Raw genomic sequence first — 19,284 nt, 5'->3', positions numbered from 1 at the left:
CTTTATAAATAGAGCAATAATTGAGGCTATTTTAATTTGGTTCTACTAACCAAAAAAAAACTCTTTTGATTGGGCGCTGAAATCGAGAGAACCCCATTTTCTCGCCCTCCTCTCCCAATCACTACTTTTTCATTACTTTTTTTTAGGAAAAAAAAGGGGGAGAAAAGTGAGTTAGAAAGAAAGGCAGGACTAAGAGGAGTTGTATTCCATATGATTTGTGCTAAATGTTTGGCTATTTACTGCTGCCTTTTTTTTTGTTGATGATGCATAGTGTTGACAGGGGTGTGTTGAAAAATTGTGTGTATTCTGGTAAGAATAAGATCATTTGTTGAATTGTGAGTAAATATGAAGGAAGAACATGATAAATTCTTGTCACAGTTGGCTACTAGAGAAGTAACATAACTGTGCAGTTTTTGAATGATTTTTCCTTTCAAAGGTTAAGAAAAAAATAATTGTGTACAAGTGTATGAACTGTCCCCAAAATCTAGTGAACCTCGAGCACTAAGAATCAGGTTGCTTCCTTGTTGATTGTGAAAGGGGACAATAAGATTCCTCTGGAACATTTGTTCCGTGGAGATCATCGGTTGGCGTCAATTCGAATTCCATAAGTGACTGTTGCTGATAGGCATCAGTCTACCTCATCAACCTCATCAAATGGAAGTGGCACTGGATTAACTGCTCTAAATTTCCCAGCATTATTAAGATGCTCATTCTCCAACCTGGGCCATTGGAACATATGCTTATTAGAGTGACCAAAAAGAGGAAGACTTCAACAGTTAGGTTGCTTAAGCATACCAATAAACCTAAGAAAGTTTGTAACTTTTACCTGAAAAAGTTCCACAACCCTCTTCTAATGACTTCAAGAGCTGCTAAGAAAAGTCCAGTTACCCTTGAATCAACTTGTCCAAAAGTTGAATGGAGAACAGTTTGCAGCCATGCAAGCCTAAGAATAAAGTTCAAGCCCTGCAACAAACATACCAAAGATTTTGATAAGAATCCACTTCACTATAGGACCTAAAACAAGGGAAAATTAGTTAACTCCTAGAATGTGCACTTGACAAGACACCTATAATCTTCCTGTATTGTACAAAGTATTGGGTTCTATTTCTATCTTATCAAGAGTTGATTGAGAATATTGCTTTGCCTTACTAAAACTAAGCCAATGGAAGAGGAAATCTGGAGAATCTTTTCAATGTCTTTCCTATCTTCCATAGTAGCCATGTTGATTATATACATAAATTCCTATCTTATATGCATTAGTGATTCACGTCACATTAGTGCTAGTCCTCACAGACTTTCTCTTGTTAAAGTTTTCGAGACCGATAGATGGAGCAGTGTTGGGACTATACCATGGAAACATAGTAAATGGTCTTTCCTCGAAGCATTAGATCATTTCTAAGCCATGGATTTTTGGAATTCATTTGAAGCAATCCCCAATCCTTTACAAAGTCCCAGTACAATTGGTACACAGTTGCTCCACTTGACATAACCACCACAAGACATAGCCATCCAACACCTTTGGCCTTGTCTTTCTCATATGCCACTTTGGCTCCTGCAGCCAACATTGCAGAGACATATTTTCCTAGATTGACAAGGTGGCTTGTCTGTCCCTCGTCGAACCAGCGCCTCGCACACTGAAAACCCGAAAATGCAACACTTTGTTAAATGATATCAATGATGAATGATATAAATTCTTAGCACTCCTGCAAGTGACTGAGTCCTATACCTGCATTGCTCTCCAATAATAGGGTAGAAATGAAACTGCATAAGCGAGATCGCGGTAATGCTTCGCGTTCATACAGTAATTGTAATTCTGTGTTTTGTAGCTTCCTGTTATGTAGTAGCAGGCCAGATACTCAAGGTTTCGCAGCATGGGGACCTATACCGCAAAACACAGAAGAATTGTTACGAGGAAAATCACTTTCTAACATATCTGTCATGCCTAGTTGTGTTCAGTAATTTGGAGCTAAGTACTTATCCATATATACCTGACTACATAGTTGGTCTGCCATGAAGAAATCCAACATCACTACCTGCAAAAATTAGTTGATAAAGTGATGAGAACATGATAAAACCAAACTGTACTTTGAAGAAGAGTTTTAATCTTCCAAAATCCACCTTGGAGTAGGTAAAAAGATGGGGGATGTATCACTGGAGTAGGGATTTACCTTATAGAGAGGTGAAAAGGCTATATTTCTCATCACACGGAGGAAACGGTAGCGGCTTGAACGATAGTAAATGTTGAATGGGCACAAAAGTAATAGCAAGAAAGTCTGTCACATGAGGAAAATGTTTCGAAAATCGGTTATCGAAATTCAACCGAATAATAACGAGCCTCAACCTTAGAGACAAAAATATGCCTTCATGTTGCAAATTACCAGCAAGAGAACGCCAGGGATCACTTGAACTTGAGTATAAGAGTACCCTTTTGAAAGCAATGACAAATGAACAAACATAACCCCCATGACAGCAGTCATTGAAGTAGTACAAATCAAGAACACATCTCTGTACTTAAGTTCCTTGGTAGCTGATAACTCGAAAATGAAGCTGTAATTTATTCGAGTCTTTCTCCATGCAAAGATGTTGCAGCCATAGAGGAAGAAATGTAAGAACATCAAGCTGAACATGCTGCAAACAAGATTCATCTTGTTAATTACCTTTCACCAATAGCGAAAACAGTTAAGAAAGAGATGGGGAAAGAAAAACTTGCCTAAGTACTGGGTATACAGTCTCCATGTAAATTGAGAAAGGGTGCCTTTTGTACGTCCCCATGATATGAGCCATAATAACATAACCAGCCAGAAGTGCAATGAAACAACCTGTGAACAGACCTGTTCATGGAAAAAAAAGATTATATTTACTGAACTATGCCTAAGTGGAAAGGTTTTAATGCTTCAAACAGTTACTGCTGTGTAAGTTTTTAACGTTTGACCTCTTCAATTCTTTTTTATAATGGTTAAAAACTCTTGAATGGGGTTAAAATTTTCAGCCTCATTTCGTGAACCAGGGGACAATTGCTTTTGTTGTCTAGTGTCCACCCAAAATAGTGGATTGTGCAAATTCCCTTTAGTTCAAAGCCAAGTGGTATGATGTGGCAGTGGGGAGTACTTTTAGTTTTGTTTGTTCATCTATGTCTTCATTAAAAGCTTGGTGAGTAGACACTAAAATTTGATAGGATTTGCTTGCCAAGATCTCTTAGAAAATGATGTGTTAAAGAACTCACCGACGAAGAAGGTAATGCCATGTGACTCTTTACGCTGTTTCGGTTTAAGGTATTTCATGGCCTTTCTTCTGTCATCCTCGGCAAAGTTTTTGACAAATAGCTCCTCTACCTCATCTGCTAGCTTTATAACCTGTCATTTCCCAGACTTTAGTCCCAAGTTTTTTTCTGGTTCTAAAGTTTCCGCATAATGTAAGTGATGGGCAACCATATCTAGCTCCAAAATCTCATATGAATTTGAGGGCATTTGTTGTGCAGACAAGACCAACTACGAAACCAACAGCCACTTTACATTGTCTGAGAACTTTCTCAAGGGAAGTTTTCAGCAACTAATGACCAAAATTTAGACATGATCCAATCATAAAACCATGCAAATGTGCTCTTTAAATCAGATTTTAAACTTTTCTGACTTTTCGATTTTCGAGGAATTGTTAACAAATTTTACCTTGTCTGAGCTGTTGAAATATGAACTCTCCACTACTTTCAGATAAATCGGAAGAACTTGTTTTCCAGTGACCTGCAAAAAAGCAGGATCTTTATGATTACAAGCAGGATTTCAGAGACAATAATGAAGGAATGAATTATGAGTGCCTATTTTCACTTACTTTGTCAAACTTCTTCAAAATCTTTATGAAAGCAAGCATGTTCAAGTGCCTGAATAATGGTCTCACAATAATCAAAAGATATCCAAAAATGAAACTTTAATTGTTCTGCATTCAATTTTTAGCATCATTATTGTTTACCTGTAAGTTTTGAGAAAACCCAACCCCTTGTAGAGCTCAACAAAAGCTCCTTTAATCATCTTCTCTGCATGATGCAATCTAGTCTTATTGATGTGAAGTTTTGTACCTTCATTGCATTTCTTTGAATTCGCCAAATCTTCCCTGAACAAATGGCTTATCGCCGAGAAGGTCCGAGATGGGGTGGTCAGAGGAATGTTCAACCTTATATTCTTCCCATGGAAACTTATAACCCGACCCGAGAATGATCTCCATTTTCGATCCAAGCTTTTAGTTCTTGTTGAGTTTCCCATTTCTTCTGATCTTGGAGAGTCTGAAAATGCCAACTCAGTCTTCTCGGAGTCCTCATTGATGTTCTCTTGTGAGTGTTCTTGCCCAGTTTTGTCCTTAACGGACTCCTCCTCTGCAGCCAAAATTTCAAAAACAGAACACAATATTAATAATGATAAAACAGAGCAGCAGATTCCTTATAGATAAAAGCCATCACAACTTCCTTCTTCTACAAGTTAACTATGAAAGTATGACATCATTAGTACAAAACAGAGCCTTAGATGTTTTCCAATGAGAGATAGATTAGTTAATGAACAAAATGAGACATTTTTAGCAACACCCATATGAGGAATTTGGCAGATGACGAGAGAAAACTGATAAACTCAAAACTTCTGGGTACCATTTGAAACAAGCCAAGTTGATGATTTTACCACAAGAAATTGTGTAGGAGATGGAACCCTCCTCCTTTGAATCCGGTGCGATATCACCGGTCTGGCGCCGCTGCTGGAGTGCCGTCTTCAGGTCAATGAGAATCTCCAATTGTTTCTTCAAGCTGTCTCCTCTCTCCATGAACTCTCCCTCCTTTGTCTTGAAGAACTGGTTCACCTTATTAAGCTGGAAGTCCAGACAGGAAAAGAATTCTTTCGCCGCAGCCGAATCGGCAAATTGGTCCAGCAGTTCCGTTTCATACATGTCTCCCTTGCTAACAGAGGAAGCAAGTTTCTTATGAACCTGTTAGCAAAAAGATTTCAACTTTACGTTATACTTATAATATTATATGCAAAATGGAGAAAAGAAAAACTGTGGGAAGTTGACTGAAAGAGTACATGAATAGGCCCATGATCTCGGCGTTGGTGGCCAAATATAGAGATTTTTTTTACAGAAGACCATAGGGTACTACTTGCAGCCGCAACGGTGGCAGTGGCGGTGGCTGCAGCGGTGGCGGGGTTATCAGTTTTAAGAAGATATAGTTTTTTGAGGTCCTTTTTAAGTTGCCAATAATCAACAAAGGCATGTTTCCATTCAGGGATCAACTGACCCTCAAACTGCTTGGAGAATTTGACCATATCGCTGTTAGTCTCTGTTTGAAACAGAGTATGGGAGGGGGAAAACAGGGGTGGGGGATGAAGAAGAGATTGCTGTGAGTGTTGGAAGGATGAACATGGTGACATTATTTATGGATGAAAAAGGGAATTCGATTGATGTGCTTCGTACTGATTCTCGACAGCACATTCTAAAATATCCTATGCTTCTTCCACTTGAAAGAGCATAGTGGCCAGGCTAGGTTCGCCGGAGATTTATCAGGCTGCCACCGGAAATGGGGCGACTTAAAACTTACCGACCAACATGCTTTCATGAAGTTTTTTTTTTTTTTTTGGAAGGGGTGGGGGAAATATAAAGTTGAAAACTTGTGGGACCAAAAAAGAGGGCGGGCGAGGAGGAGAGAAGCCTAATTCCCCTTTTTCCCCCTGCCAAAAATACAAGCTTTCTCTACTTGTCCTCTCTCCAACTTTCTTTCCGGAAACTTGAGTATAGCTCAACTATCAATAACCTTTCCGGTAGTTAAAATAAGTATAGTTTAGTAGTAATTGATATATATCTCCAAATAAAAAGTTGTGAGTTCGACTTTCACCTTCACATGTTGTACTAAAAAGAAATAATAACCTTCTCTGTAGGTTCTGCAAACCCGAGCACAGCTCAAGCATCAATAACCTTCCACATAGTTTCCTATGGCTTCTTTTAACGTAATAAAGAGCAAGTTCGTCTTCACCACCGTTAAATATTTGACAACTAAAAGAGAAAAAATAGAGACATTTTGTAAAATTTAATGAGTTGTCAATTTTTTAATGGTGGTGAGGATAAAATTTGGTCCTTGTCGTCAATGAGCAAAATATTTTCCTTGTAATGTTATATTGTATGAACTAAACGTTTAACATGTCTCTAAGTTTAAGCTTTTAATAACTTTTGATTTTATATCTAATATACGTTGAATTTAAGAATGTCCACTAACTAGGTTTTTTAACTTTTAATTTTATATCTAATTAGTTCTTAAACTATTCATCATGTCTAATAAGACCTTCACCCATTTGAATTTTTGTCCAATAGGTTCCATAGATTCTTTTAAAACTTTAACATGTCAAACACTTGAAAAGTCAAGATAAGGTCTATTAGACACTAAATTAAAAGTCTGTGAATTCTATTACACATAACCTTGAAAAGTTTAAGGTCTAAATTAAAATCAAATGAGACTACTTAGATAGAACTTGAAATTAAAATCATACGTGTTCAGATTTTAAAATGGACAACATCATACTAGTATAGAAATACAAAGAGGCCAATTATTCAGACCCATAAAATTTGAACACTCGCAATGGTTTGGTAGGTTGAATTATTAGTGCCAAACCCTTGTGTCTCATAAGCAACATGCGTGAAGTGTATGGCATTTGAGAGACTTTGAGACGTTTAAAATGTCTTTGAATAAATGGGAGAGGGTGATAAAGAAGAAATTGAAGCTAATTGGCCAAGGATTTGCATGCACACAAAAGATAATTGTAATTAGACCAGCATGGTTCCCACTTAGATTTTAGGATAACTAATTAATACACTATTTTTTTTAAAGTTCTTGCTTGTCCCATAAGAAGAATGATTTGTGCTTGGTTTTTATGGAGTGGCGGGGGAATCATTTGATACATATTTTGGCTCTCTCTATGGATCATCATGTAGTTGATTAATTACTTGTGTGTGTCCAATGGAAGATTTTGATCAACTGCCGTTAATGGAGATTACTGTTTCTCACCTCCCTGTTTTTCTTTGATACAGGATAAAAAATATATCCAGAAATATTTCTCCACAATTTTAAAGTACACACACACACACATATATATATATATATATATATTTTGCTTTTTATTTTTTGCAGTTTAAAATTATTGTTTTCTAATTTTAGATGGAGCCTTCTGCAGTTTTTTGTTAGAAAAAATGGAGAAAAATGGTAAAACCACTTAAAAAAACTGAGAGATATTTTTTATGAGATTATCGATTTTAATAACATAATTAGAAAAAAAACAACAGTCAACACCTGTGTTCTAATTATGGGATCATGGGAGAGTAAGAAGCACAGTAGTCTCTCTATCATTAAGGAGCAATGTTTTTTCCTAAGGTTAGTGTTCCATATATTTATCAAACTCATATTCAATCTCTCTTTTTATTCTTTGCCTATAGATCGATAATTTCAAACAATTAACTATAGCGGTTATGTTGCGAATTTCTTTCAAGTTTAGTAAACATGCTTGTTGTAGGTATGTTCCAAGAGACAAGTATTCGATCCCTTACTAAAATCTAACATCCTCTAATATACACAGAATCTTGTTCTAATGTGTTTGGTTGAGAAAGATGGTTTCATCATTCTTTTTGTCCTAGTAGAAATATTCTTCACAATAAATTAAAGTCAACCAGCTGATCTAAAGTCAAGCTTTTTTTTTTACTTGTTTTTTATTCATTCGTAGAACTTCTACGGTCTATAATAAAATATATATATACCCTAATTTGAGTTTAGATCAACTAGTTAAAGACTTATCTCTGATAAGGTCGTGAGCTTTGAATCCTCACCCGTAACAAAAAGACTGAAAATATGATTTCATCACTAATTACATTCATAAATTTTTTTCAGAAAGTAAAAAGATTGATAGCAATCATATATGCCAATGAGTATATAGATGGAACAATAATGTAAAACTAGAAGAATAATTTGAATCCTAATAATAATAACAATAATAATAGCAAAGAACAAAAATATATAAGTTAGATTTTAAATCTAACATCTCAATTGTGTGAGATGTGGATGAATATTTCTGATAGTTAAAAAATATTTAAAATAACAAATAAACCTTTCATTATTTTTAAATAAGATAAGATTTACTAATATTAACATTAGGTCTATATTAGTAAGAAAATGTTGATTTGTTGATATTTAGATTCTGTCAAATTTTTTACGATACTAAAGAAATGTCGATTCATCTCTCGTATTGACGTTGAACTTCTGAGCATATGTCGAAGAATCGAAGAAAAATTAAAAAGCTTGACACGAGAACAAAACAATAATAATTGATTTTGATCCTCATAAATGAACCTAGTCAGGCTGCTGGTATTGGTCATAGAGTCATAGTTGCTTAGCTCTAATGCCCAAATCATAATTTGTTCCATTCCATTATTTGTTCTAATATTCTTTTGGAACAAAAGCTTTGGTTATTAATACACAACTCATTTCTATTCCTCCCACCCACTTGGCCAACCTGCTCCCCCTTTCCCACTCCCCTTCCCTCTCCTTTTCTTTTTTCTATTAAAAGGAAAAGGAACAATTATTTCTCACAAATGAATCAAGAACAAAATACTTAAAATGCGACCATAATCTCACATTGAAAGTTAGAAAAAATTATAGCATAGATCGGAGACAAATTCTTTATTAATACACGGCACATAATTGAAGTAAATATATATACACATGTTAAGAGTAAAAAATGAATCGGGACCAAGGGAGAGACGACTACCTCGATACAATTATCCTATTTGTTTTCTTTATAATTTAAAGGCTCATCATTTGGCATTCTCGCTTCTTACTTCTTGTTTTCTGTTTTCAAATTTTTAAAAAACATAAAGTAACCGGTTTTTATGTTTCTCGTTTCTCATTTTTAAGGGAATTTTGTTCAAAATTCTGTAGAATTTTTTGAAACAACAAGATCAAATTTCATGTTTTTTTATTCTTGTTTCCAGTTTTTCTTTTTTACTTCTCAAAACATAGATATTATTTTTCAAATGCATATATATATATATATATATATATATATATAACATTAAAATTTTAAATATTTTATTTGAAAAATTAAATTTCATATACAAATTTTATTTTTGTTTTAATCTAAAATTTTATTGAACAGAAAAAAAGGGAGAAATGTTAACCAAATATGTTTTGTTTTTTTCCTTAAAAAAAACAATCAATAACAAATAGTTATCCAACGTAGTTAAATTTATCATCCAGAATGAGAAATAAAAAATAAATAATGAAAAATAGAAACAGATAAACTCTAAAAAAGTGATCGAATCGGGAAATATTTCTAAAAGATAAATCATAATTGAAAGAAGAATGCCTTCAACTATTCAAGCTTCCTGCAAAACCAAATTTATTATTTTTTTTTTCGAGTTGATAAAATAAAATCCAATATCAAGTAACACACGCTTAAATATTTGTGGAGAATTGACGCTGATTCTCAAAGATACGCAATAATTTTTTTTTCTACATTTTTATTTTTTTATTCTCTCTCTTCACGTCCCTCTCTTCCACCAACTTTAGTCTCTCTCTAACCCTTAATTAACAATTTTAGATTATAATTTTTTAACTTAATAAAATATACTCACATATATTGATAGCTCTTTTCCATTTATTAAATTGAATTATTAAACATATTATTCAATGTTACATATTCCTTTTAGTTTAAATACTCTTTCACTTTCCTTATTTTAATTTCTATACGTTCGTTTCAATCCACGTACTCTCAAACGTTTGTTTTTGTCATTATAATTTTAAACCGTGACCATTTTAGCATGACAATTCACTTACAACTTTTTGTTTAATGTAACCATAAATTTGTATTAAAGAATTTTTATTGTGTATAAAATTTGTATTAAAAATTTTGTAAATAGAACCAAAATATTTTTTTTTCTTTACGTACATGGACCAAAATAGTATTTAAACATTTTTTTAGTTAAAAAAAATTGTAGGAATCAGAGATCGAACCATAAACTTTTGGAATGGTTATCAGTATCTTATCTACTAATTAATGTATCTTATCTACTAATTAATGTTCAGATTGACAATGTTAACAACTTTCATTTGTCCATTCATTAGAGTGGAACTGTAAGAACGAATAAAATGAATGACATCAACGAAAAATTCAATATCAAAATTCGACGAGAATAATATTTGATGTGTCAGTATGTAGGCACAAAACTTTACAATAGACTTTTATGGTAAATTTTCTAGCATCAAAATTGTGGAGATTTCTTTTTCTTCTTATTTTTAGAAATGGTCACTTTAGTGTGTGTGTGATTAAAGTACACCTAATCTCCTAATGATCCTTATGTAGGCAATGTCTACTACAATGGGCCTTTTTGTTGGTTTAAAAATGAAATATTCCAAAGTAGAAAAAATAATAATAAAAGGAGAAACAAATAATATCTTGGAAGAAAATCAAATAAAAAGAGGGGCAAAAAAAAAAAAAAGGTTTGTTCCACAAAATGTTGAGGCTTTAGGTGAACTCAACCAATTATAAGGCATGAAAATGATGGTTGATTCAGATTTGCATAACTTGGTGCCCCCTTCCTCTCTCTCTTTTCAATCCTTCATTCATTACCATTATCTTCTTAAATATTTTTTTTCTTTGTTTTTACTAATTTTTTAAGATCCTACTTTTTTTTTTTTTATGAAACCCATTTGCTCACTTCCATCCATCAATCAATCTTATCACAATTTTAATTGCATGCTATGTTAGATATCTTTATATTAAAGTTTTGTGGATGATTTGGGAATTTTAATTTGTTTGTAACATTTTAATGGCAGGAATAATGTAATTAAAATTTTGCTAAGTTTTAGTTTAGTCTTCCAATTCATTTATAGTGTGAAGATATTCTTAAAAATGTATATTTTTATTTAGTTAAATAAAAAATTATATTTAGTCTCTGAACTTAATAAGTTCATAAATTTGAATTTTGTAATTAATAGGTTTCTACAATTAACTTTGTTAGTTTAAAACTTACTTGATATACTAATAAATTATCCAGAGATTATGTCTATGTTATTGCAAGTGAAAATAATTGGTAACTAAATGGTGCTATAGTGGATAGGAAAAAACCCATAAATTTCCATATTTTGTGTTAAAAAAGTTTTAACTAGCACTCACCAGTCATTTAGCCTGTTTCAATTATCACATCGCACTTTTGTAATCTCTTTAATGTAAGTGTTAAACTAAAATTTTTAACCATATATACCTAATAGACACAATTAAAAGTTTAGTTAAATTTGCTAATTAACCCATTTATATTTGGAGAATATTAGAGGCATGTTTGATAATAAATAGTCACTTTCTCATTTTTTGTTTAGCATTTGGTATGACTTTTCCATGGGTGGTTTATGACTCAGTTATATTGTTCCCTTCTCTCTTGTCTATTTATGGAGTCGTAAAATCGCGTGCCGAACCCGCGCTTTTGAACTCACAATTACTTGAATTAGTTAATTGATTAATAATATTCTCCGTTTGTGTGCCTAGTGAAATTCAGTGAATGACGGTGTTTGGTCACACGAGCAGAGTGGTCATTATTCGGGAATATGGATTACATTATCCCGGTGCTGTTTTTATTTTATTCGGTTTTTAGTCTTTGACCAATGACCAGCCCTCCATTTTGGAAGATTCAGTAAGTTCATAGATTTAAGGATAAATATTTTAATAGGGAATCATCATCTTAATGGATAAACTAATTCCTCTCTTGGCATATCCTTATGCAAGCCTTTTGTTACAACACGAGTTCTAATGCGCTGTTTGGTTAAGAATTAATAATAATAATATAATAATAATAATGCAAAAAGGAGATTCCTGGGAATTGGATTCCAATGTTGGATTTGATTTGTATAAATTTCAAGAAAGGAAATCCAATTCCAAAAGGTGGGTTAGGCAATCCAATAACTGTATATAATTTGAAAAATAATAATAATAAGTCCCTTTTGGGTTTCTAGAAAAAATATTATTTTTATAATATTGTGGAGGACTTTGATAGCAATTAAAATGCTTTCATAATTGTGGGAAATTTGAATATCCTATTTGAGATTGAGAACGGAAGGAAATAATAATAATTAGGAATTCTAGCTCCCATGCCGCCCTCTGAATGGAGGATTTATCTTTCTTAATTCTCGAACTTACACAAAGAATTTTAAGATTCTCGTTCCATTCTCTAAATCTGAGTGTTACTAATGTGTTTATAACTCTTCTAAGGAAAGTTCATTGCTATATTTGTACTCCAAGTTTAAATTTCAAATTGGTTTTTAAATTTTTTGAAATATCTATTTTAGTTTCTAAAATCTAATGTTGCTATATTATTATGTCATCCAACATTTGCACACTCCAATATTCACATTATTATAACTTCAATACATGGCTCTATGTGTTAATATATTTGAATGCACGTACATCTTCGAAATCACATTAATACATCATCAAAACTTGACGGTGAGAACTATAAATTAATTAGTTACTTTATTAAGCTTGGATACTAAAATGAAATAACTTACAAACTTAGGACTAAATTAGAAAAACAAAATCTCTAGTTAATTAATTAATTAATAACTCCACTTCCCTATTTAGGCTGCGACAAAAGGGAAAACAAAAAACAAAAAAAAAAAAGAATTTAGAAAAGTTAGATGTGTAAAAAGTGGATGAAATTAGGGGTTTGTGAGGTTAATGATAATATGCTTTGGTACGAAGAGATTATTCAGAGGACTAAGCATATGCTTTCTAAGTGTACTCTAATTCCCAAAATGCATGGTTCTGTGTGAGGTTTTGAGGGAATTTTGCATCAATTTTCATCTATTTTTCTTAATGGATTTTCCACAGAGTATATGCTTCACTTTGCATCTTCCATGCAATCAATCCATATATAACGTGTTCTTAGTTTTGATTTAAACCCCAACAAAAAAAAAAAAAAGTAGAGGTTCTTAAATTCTCTTTATTTCTTTTCTAGCTAGGGTTTTTCTTAGTATCGAGTACTTCGAGAGAATTCTTGCAATAAGAACCAAAATCTATGTAGATTGTGAGATGGATTTATAATTGAAATTCTGCGGCCCTTACCATCTATACTTTGTTTTACCTAACTCGATGAAATTATATTTAGATTCGATAAATTCAACTGGATTCATTTTGATCAAACAAGTTAAATATATATAATTAGTTCGAGTTTTGGTCCGATTTGAGTTTATCAAAGAAAAACTTGTTTTTCACTTAAGGGTAAAATTTAAGAGGTGTCAAAAATTTGTTGCAAGATAAAATCCTACTAGGACCTAGCTAAATAGGGACAGAGAATTTCTACTTAAAAGCGAGAACGTACAAAGATAAAAGAAGGAAAGCATATTTCTCTGTTTACATTGACACATGCATGCTATTAAAATTACTATGTGCACATTTCTTTCAATTTTGTTTTATTTTTTTTTAATTTCAATAACTTTTTTAATACAATCATGTGTATGAGTGGAGATTCGAATATAATCTACACCTTTTTAATCAATAATATATGTTTTAATTAGTTGAATAATTCTCATAATCTTAAATAAAATCGTCAAAACGAGCATTGAACGTTAATTGACATATATCTTCAAAAAAAAAAAAATTCTTAAATAAAACCTTGGAAGTGATGGCTTTCCAACCTTGAAGCATTATTTTCTATAAAACAAAACATGACATTGAAGGGAAATAAATACTCAAACTAATATTGTTTTATATTTTTGCATTTAAAAGAAATAATCTTAAATAACTCAAACCAATCAGTAATTAAAACAATAATTCAAATTGGTATACGTCTAAAAGAAGGTTAATTAGGAATCTCAATCTTTCCCCACAGTTGGATTGAAGAACAAGATAATATCAAAAAGCTACACTTTGATTCTACGGATCGGAACCACATGATCTAATACCACTTGTCCCCCAGTATGTTACGTTTTATTTTTTTTTTCTTATATTCCTCATAAATTCAATCCTTCCACATGTAAATATATTCAATATTTTCTAATTTTTTAAAAATAATTTTCAATTTTGTTCTTAAAATTTTAAATTTTTTAATTTTCACCTTTGCTGTATAAAAAAATTCTCAATTAAGCCTTTAAAAAAAGTTTATTAAATTTCGTTAATATAAAATTATATGTCTTTAAATTATTTTTCGTTTAACATATTTGAACACGTGGATCATGCCACTTGAAAAGAGGAATTTTGTTGAAGGGCATGGGTTGAATATCGTGGATTGAATTTTATGTGTCAAGTTAAAAAATAAGTAATTAAAATAATAATTTAATGATATGTCAATATTTTATTAACAAATTTAAATAATTTTTTACAAAATAATTTAATTTAGAAATTTTTAGTACTTTAAAATATTTAAGGAGTAGGACCAAATTAAATTAAAATTCTCCTCAAAGATTAAAGACTATTTTGGTATATTTAACTTAAAATGTATTGCATATATTTTTGTTTTTCTTTGATACTTCCATAATTCCAATTTTTTATAAATCTTTATTTTCTTACCGCGGAGGTTAAAGGCTCATTAAGGTAAAATCTTGATGAGTGTAATTATTTATAACTTCATTTCAATAGAATATTGTAACGAAACCTGCTGAACTAAACTTTTTTTTTATTCGAAGGAGACTGAAATTTAATAATATAATAGTAGTTAGGTAAATTTGCAATTACTTGAAATGAAGACAAAAAATGGAGATATTGGTTATTTTCATGGATAAAACGACCAGGTTTGGTGTATTTTCATGAATAACGTAATTAGGCAACTTCTAAACTTCTAGGCTCTGAACAAAACGCACGCGCCTCTCTTTTCTACGTATTTGTTTCATGTACGATTCCGCATGATCAATCATAGATCCTGATTGCATCATCTCCCGACACGTGTTAGCTTCTCAAACGATGATTCTGCAGCTCTCCACCCGATAAAAAACTGTTAGTAAAACATTCTTCTACAGTTCTATATAATCCAAATTTAGATCCACGTGTCTGGCTTTTAGTAATATAAATGTATTTTCGAATATTTGTAAGTTATACATATATTTCGACCATAATTCAATTAGGATAGACATCAATAACCTAAAGATTGGAATCTCCGTCTTATAAAAAAAGCTATATATTTTTGTCTATCATGTAGAACGAATGTCTTAGTGACTATGATATATGTGACTAACCATCATGATTTAAACAAGGGATTAGTACATAGATGGTCTCTCTATAAATCATAATTACATAAAAGGATGGAAAAGTATAAAATTTACACTTTTGTCATGAAAGAATCCCTGATTGGATGGTACCCACACAAATTACTAGTATATCCTTAAGATCCATCTTAATATTAAATAATTATTAAAATTTCGACTTGGTAAATTGAGAGGTCAAATCCCTTAAAATGTGCTAATGATACTTCCCAAAATTAAAGAATCCCAAAACCCTAAAAAACTCATCCATTTTCGAAACCCACCCCTTTCTTCTTCATCGTTTTTTCTTTTCTTCCTCCAACCGTCGGTTTTCCTTCCTCCAACCATCCCTTCCTCTTCTCTGATCGTCCGTTCCTCTTCTCCGACCGTCTGTTGTCCTCTTCGATCGACTCCGATTTTCTTTGTCGCAGGAGCATTCCATCTCTGGCCGCCTTCAAAAAGAGATTTCCGTCGGTTCTTATTCTCCGGGCGTTTCTGCTTGCCTTCGTCTCCGGCCGACGTTTGCATGCCTTCATCTCTGGCCGCCTCAATTTTTCTCAATCGTTAGAGCAGTTCATCTCCAGATTGAAAGGTTTGCATTCCAATTGATGTTTTCAATTTTTGATTTGGTGTGAAATATTGTATATGTGAAGATATATAGTCTAGTGATTTGATTAGGATATATCTTATAACTCAACTTGTATATATGCGGATATGAGGATATATACTATAGCGATTTTGAATGTATATATGCGGATATATAATTGGATATATCTTATAACTCAACTTGTATAAATGCGGATACGCGGATATATACTATAATGATTTTGAATGTATATATGCGGAATATATAAGTGGATATATACTGTGATTTTGAATTTATTTTTTGAATATGCGAATATATGTTCATTGAGACTTCAAAAGATGTTTATATGATTTTGAATTGTCTCTGAGCAAGTGGGAGTGAATTAAGGGAAAATCAATCTTTTTTAAGAAGTAAATTAAGGTTTTGAATGAACGAATTAAGGGATTTCTGTTGAAAATAAGTATAGGGCCCACATAATTAAAGGATTATGATAATAATTTATGGAATTAAATCTTTTATATTTCGAAAAAACAAATAACTATAATAAATGTAAATACAATAAATAAGGGTAAAATCGAAATTAAAATAAAATCCTACATGAAATCTAAAAGTGTAAAATTAAAAAAATTTAGACATATATAAATAAGTTTCTAAAACACACATTCGAAAACATTATCTCTTTAAACAATTCGCCTATAAACATAGGTTGAATCTATTAGTTTAAAAAAAGCGAAGGATTCAAGCTATGCTAACGTCGGCCATGCAATTACAAATGAAATTATGTGGATAATTTTTATTGAAGTTAATTAATGGAAAATTTGAGCGCGAGGGTATGTTTTTTTTTAGATTTTGTTAACTATTAGAATATGATTTGTAATTATTGTAATTAATATGATTCCATTAATGGATTAATATTTTTGTTACATGTAAAGTTGAAATTAAATTGGGCTCCTGAAATGCTATATATACTACTTTTTTACTTTGTGAGAAAGGCAAAGGGGGGCTTTAAAAGGGGAAAAGGAAAAGGAAATGCCAAAACACCAAATGATTTGAATTTGTAATTAAAGTGAAAAATGACAAATTAACCCAACCAACCAGACATAAAAGAAGAGGCTTTACAAATAACAACCGTCCATCTCTTCATAAAGGAATTTCATTTCATTTCCTCACTATTTTTGTTTGTTCAAACCAATTTTTCATTTTTCATTCACAAAATGAAGCTTTCAAACTTTCAACTTTTTCTCTTCCCTCATTCCCAAAGCTCGACTTAACTTCGCTTAACCAATTAATATGATAATTCATACCCTTTATCAAATTATCCATTAATTATATCATTCAAGGGTTAGAGGGTAGAAGTGACTTATTTAAATATAAAATTAACCAAATGGTCATTCGTTATATCAGTCACTAATTTGATAGGATGGAAATGAGTCAGGTTCACAGTGATATATAGCTTAACAAATTGAATTCAAACAAGCTAAATAAAAATATACTTTTATCATCTTTAAATCCATGGTTATTGAGGTCATACAGTTGTTTTTTTTTTTCAATAAAAATGGGGAAATAGAATTAAGGAATGGAAACATGTGACCAAAAGACCCTTATAAACTAAAATCGATTCTAATTTTATATAATTGCAAAAAAAAAATCATATTTTTATAATACGATGAAAGAAAATGCTAATATTACGTTGGCTTACTCACAAAAGTTCTCTCCAAAATAATTAAATTCCAATGCCATGCACCAAAAAATCCAATAAAAAACCTGTCCTTTTGTGCATGATAAAGTGCATTTGCTTGGCTTTTTTTTTTCCTTTTCTTTTTGGGCATTTTAATATGGTATTATATTATTTCCTTTATAATATTTAGAAAATTCACGAGCATATATAGAAAGAGTCTGATTACAACGTGATATGATGTGATAACCTTTCACAATTAATGCATATTGGTTAATTAATGTTTGTATTTTACCTTAATTACGGTGACATAAAAGATATATATATATATATATGGAGTAAAAAGAGAGAGCTATGGTATTGACTCCAAAGTTTTAAATGTCGATGTCGATGGAAATGTTGAGATCTCAATTTCATGAAAATATCGATAAAATGTTGATATCGATGTATATTTTTGTAAAAGTTAGAAAAATTTAAAAATCGTAAAAATATTTAAATTAACAAATAAACATTTTTCTATTTTTAAATAATTTAACGATTAATATTAATATTGTGTATATATTAGTGGCATTTTGATGATATTTTCATATTTTGTATCTTTTTTTTTTTTGTAATATGATGGAAAGGTTGATTTATTCGATTGTGGAACTTATGAATACATGAAAATGTCGATAAACATGTCTAACATATATAATTAATTCTTTAAATAACAACTAAATAAATAGTTGAAAATGAAACTATATAGTCCAATATACAAAACTTACCATGAAAGCTAGCCATAAAATTGGAGTAAAAAAGAGAATTGGAATGGAGAGTCAAAAGGGGCAGCAAATTTATAATAAAACCAAGCACTTGTACATCTAATGCCATTGAAAAGTGGGTAACTTTATAAATAGAGCAATAATTGAGGCTATTTTATTTTGGTTCTACTAACCAAAAAAACTGTTTTGATTGGGCGGACCCCATTTTCTTGCCCTCATGATCTCCCAATCACTACTTTTTCATTACTTTTTTTTTTGAGGGAAAAAAAATTAGAAAGGAGAAAAGTGAGTTGGAAAAAAAAAGGGAGAAACTAAGAGGAGTTGTATTCTATATGATTTATGTTTCCATGTAGCAAGGCTTTGCAATCTGCAAAAGCAAAGCTTCTTTCATTTGAGTAATGTGTTTGACAACTGGTTTACCTATCATCTCCTCTCTCGTAAATATATGACAGTCGTTCGGGTCGGTCAATAAAAGCGTTAGTGAAACAAAGTTATGTTAGAGATGACTTTCATGTCTCATTATTTGCCCTTTAAATCATTCATGGTCTCCTCTAATCTTTTTTTGTTTGAAAATATCGAAAATTGGGTTAATGATTTCTCATACAAATATTTTTCACACCTGATATGTAAAGTATAAAGTAAAAATCTTAATTATACCAATAATTTTATTCTATGTGAGATATGTTCTTCCTCAAAAAAAAAAAAAAAAAATCTCTTCCACAAACTCTTTCAACTACCTGAGTCACAAACATAAGATCTAGTTTATACTTTAAAGTCAATACAAGATATGAATTTCACATTAAAAAATTAGTTGATATGTGTAAAATAATCATATTTGTGAATAAATATAAAAACGTCTTACAGTTGAAAGAGTAAAAGAGCACTTAAAAAACGAAAGTTTTGGTATAGGAGTAATAAGTATTTTATTCTCTAACCTTTTACAAAAAAAAAAAAAGGTATTTTATTCTCTAAACTATGCTGGAATTAAGGAGGATGTAATGTATTTCAATAATCAATGTATTTTACAAAA

At 31.4% G+C, this 19,284-nt stretch overlaps 1 protein-coding gene across 1 annotated transcript; it reads right to left on the bottom strand.

Annotated features, from left to right (window-relative positions):
* Positions 1 to 285: 285 nt before the first annotated feature.
* Positions 286 to 5,603, bottom strand: PHO1;H1 (EXS (ERD1/XPR1/SYG1) family protein). The gene is made up of 14 exons (XM_022293306.2): positions 5,058 to 5,603; positions 4,662 to 4,962; positions 3,964 to 4,363; positions 3,826 to 3,874; positions 3,666 to 3,737; positions 3,224 to 3,353; positions 2,711 to 2,831; positions 2,379 to 2,628; positions 2,169 to 2,273; positions 1,989 to 2,033; positions 1,727 to 1,879; positions 1,350 to 1,634; positions 827 to 963; positions 286 to 719 (listed from the first exon to the last, which is right to left on the bottom strand). Exons 1-14 carry the CDS (start codon positions 5,400 to 5,402, stop codon positions 629 to 631), a joined length of 2,484 nt encoding a protein of 827 aa, XP_022148998.1. The 5' UTR covers positions 5,403 to 5,603; the 3' UTR covers positions 286 to 628.
* Between the last annotated feature and the right edge of the window lie 13,681 nt (positions 5,604 to 19,284).

Source organism: Momordica charantia, assembly GCF_013281855.1.
Source record: "Momordica charantia cultivar OHB3-1 chromosome 9 unlocalized genomic scaffold, Mcharantia_2.0 BLBB01000009.1, whole genome shotgun sequence".
NCBI classification, from domain to species: domain Eukaryota; kingdom Viridiplantae; phylum Streptophyta; class Magnoliopsida; order Cucurbitales; family Cucurbitaceae; genus Momordica; species Momordica charantia.
This window is presented reverse-complemented; position numbering and strand designations above follow the sequence as displayed.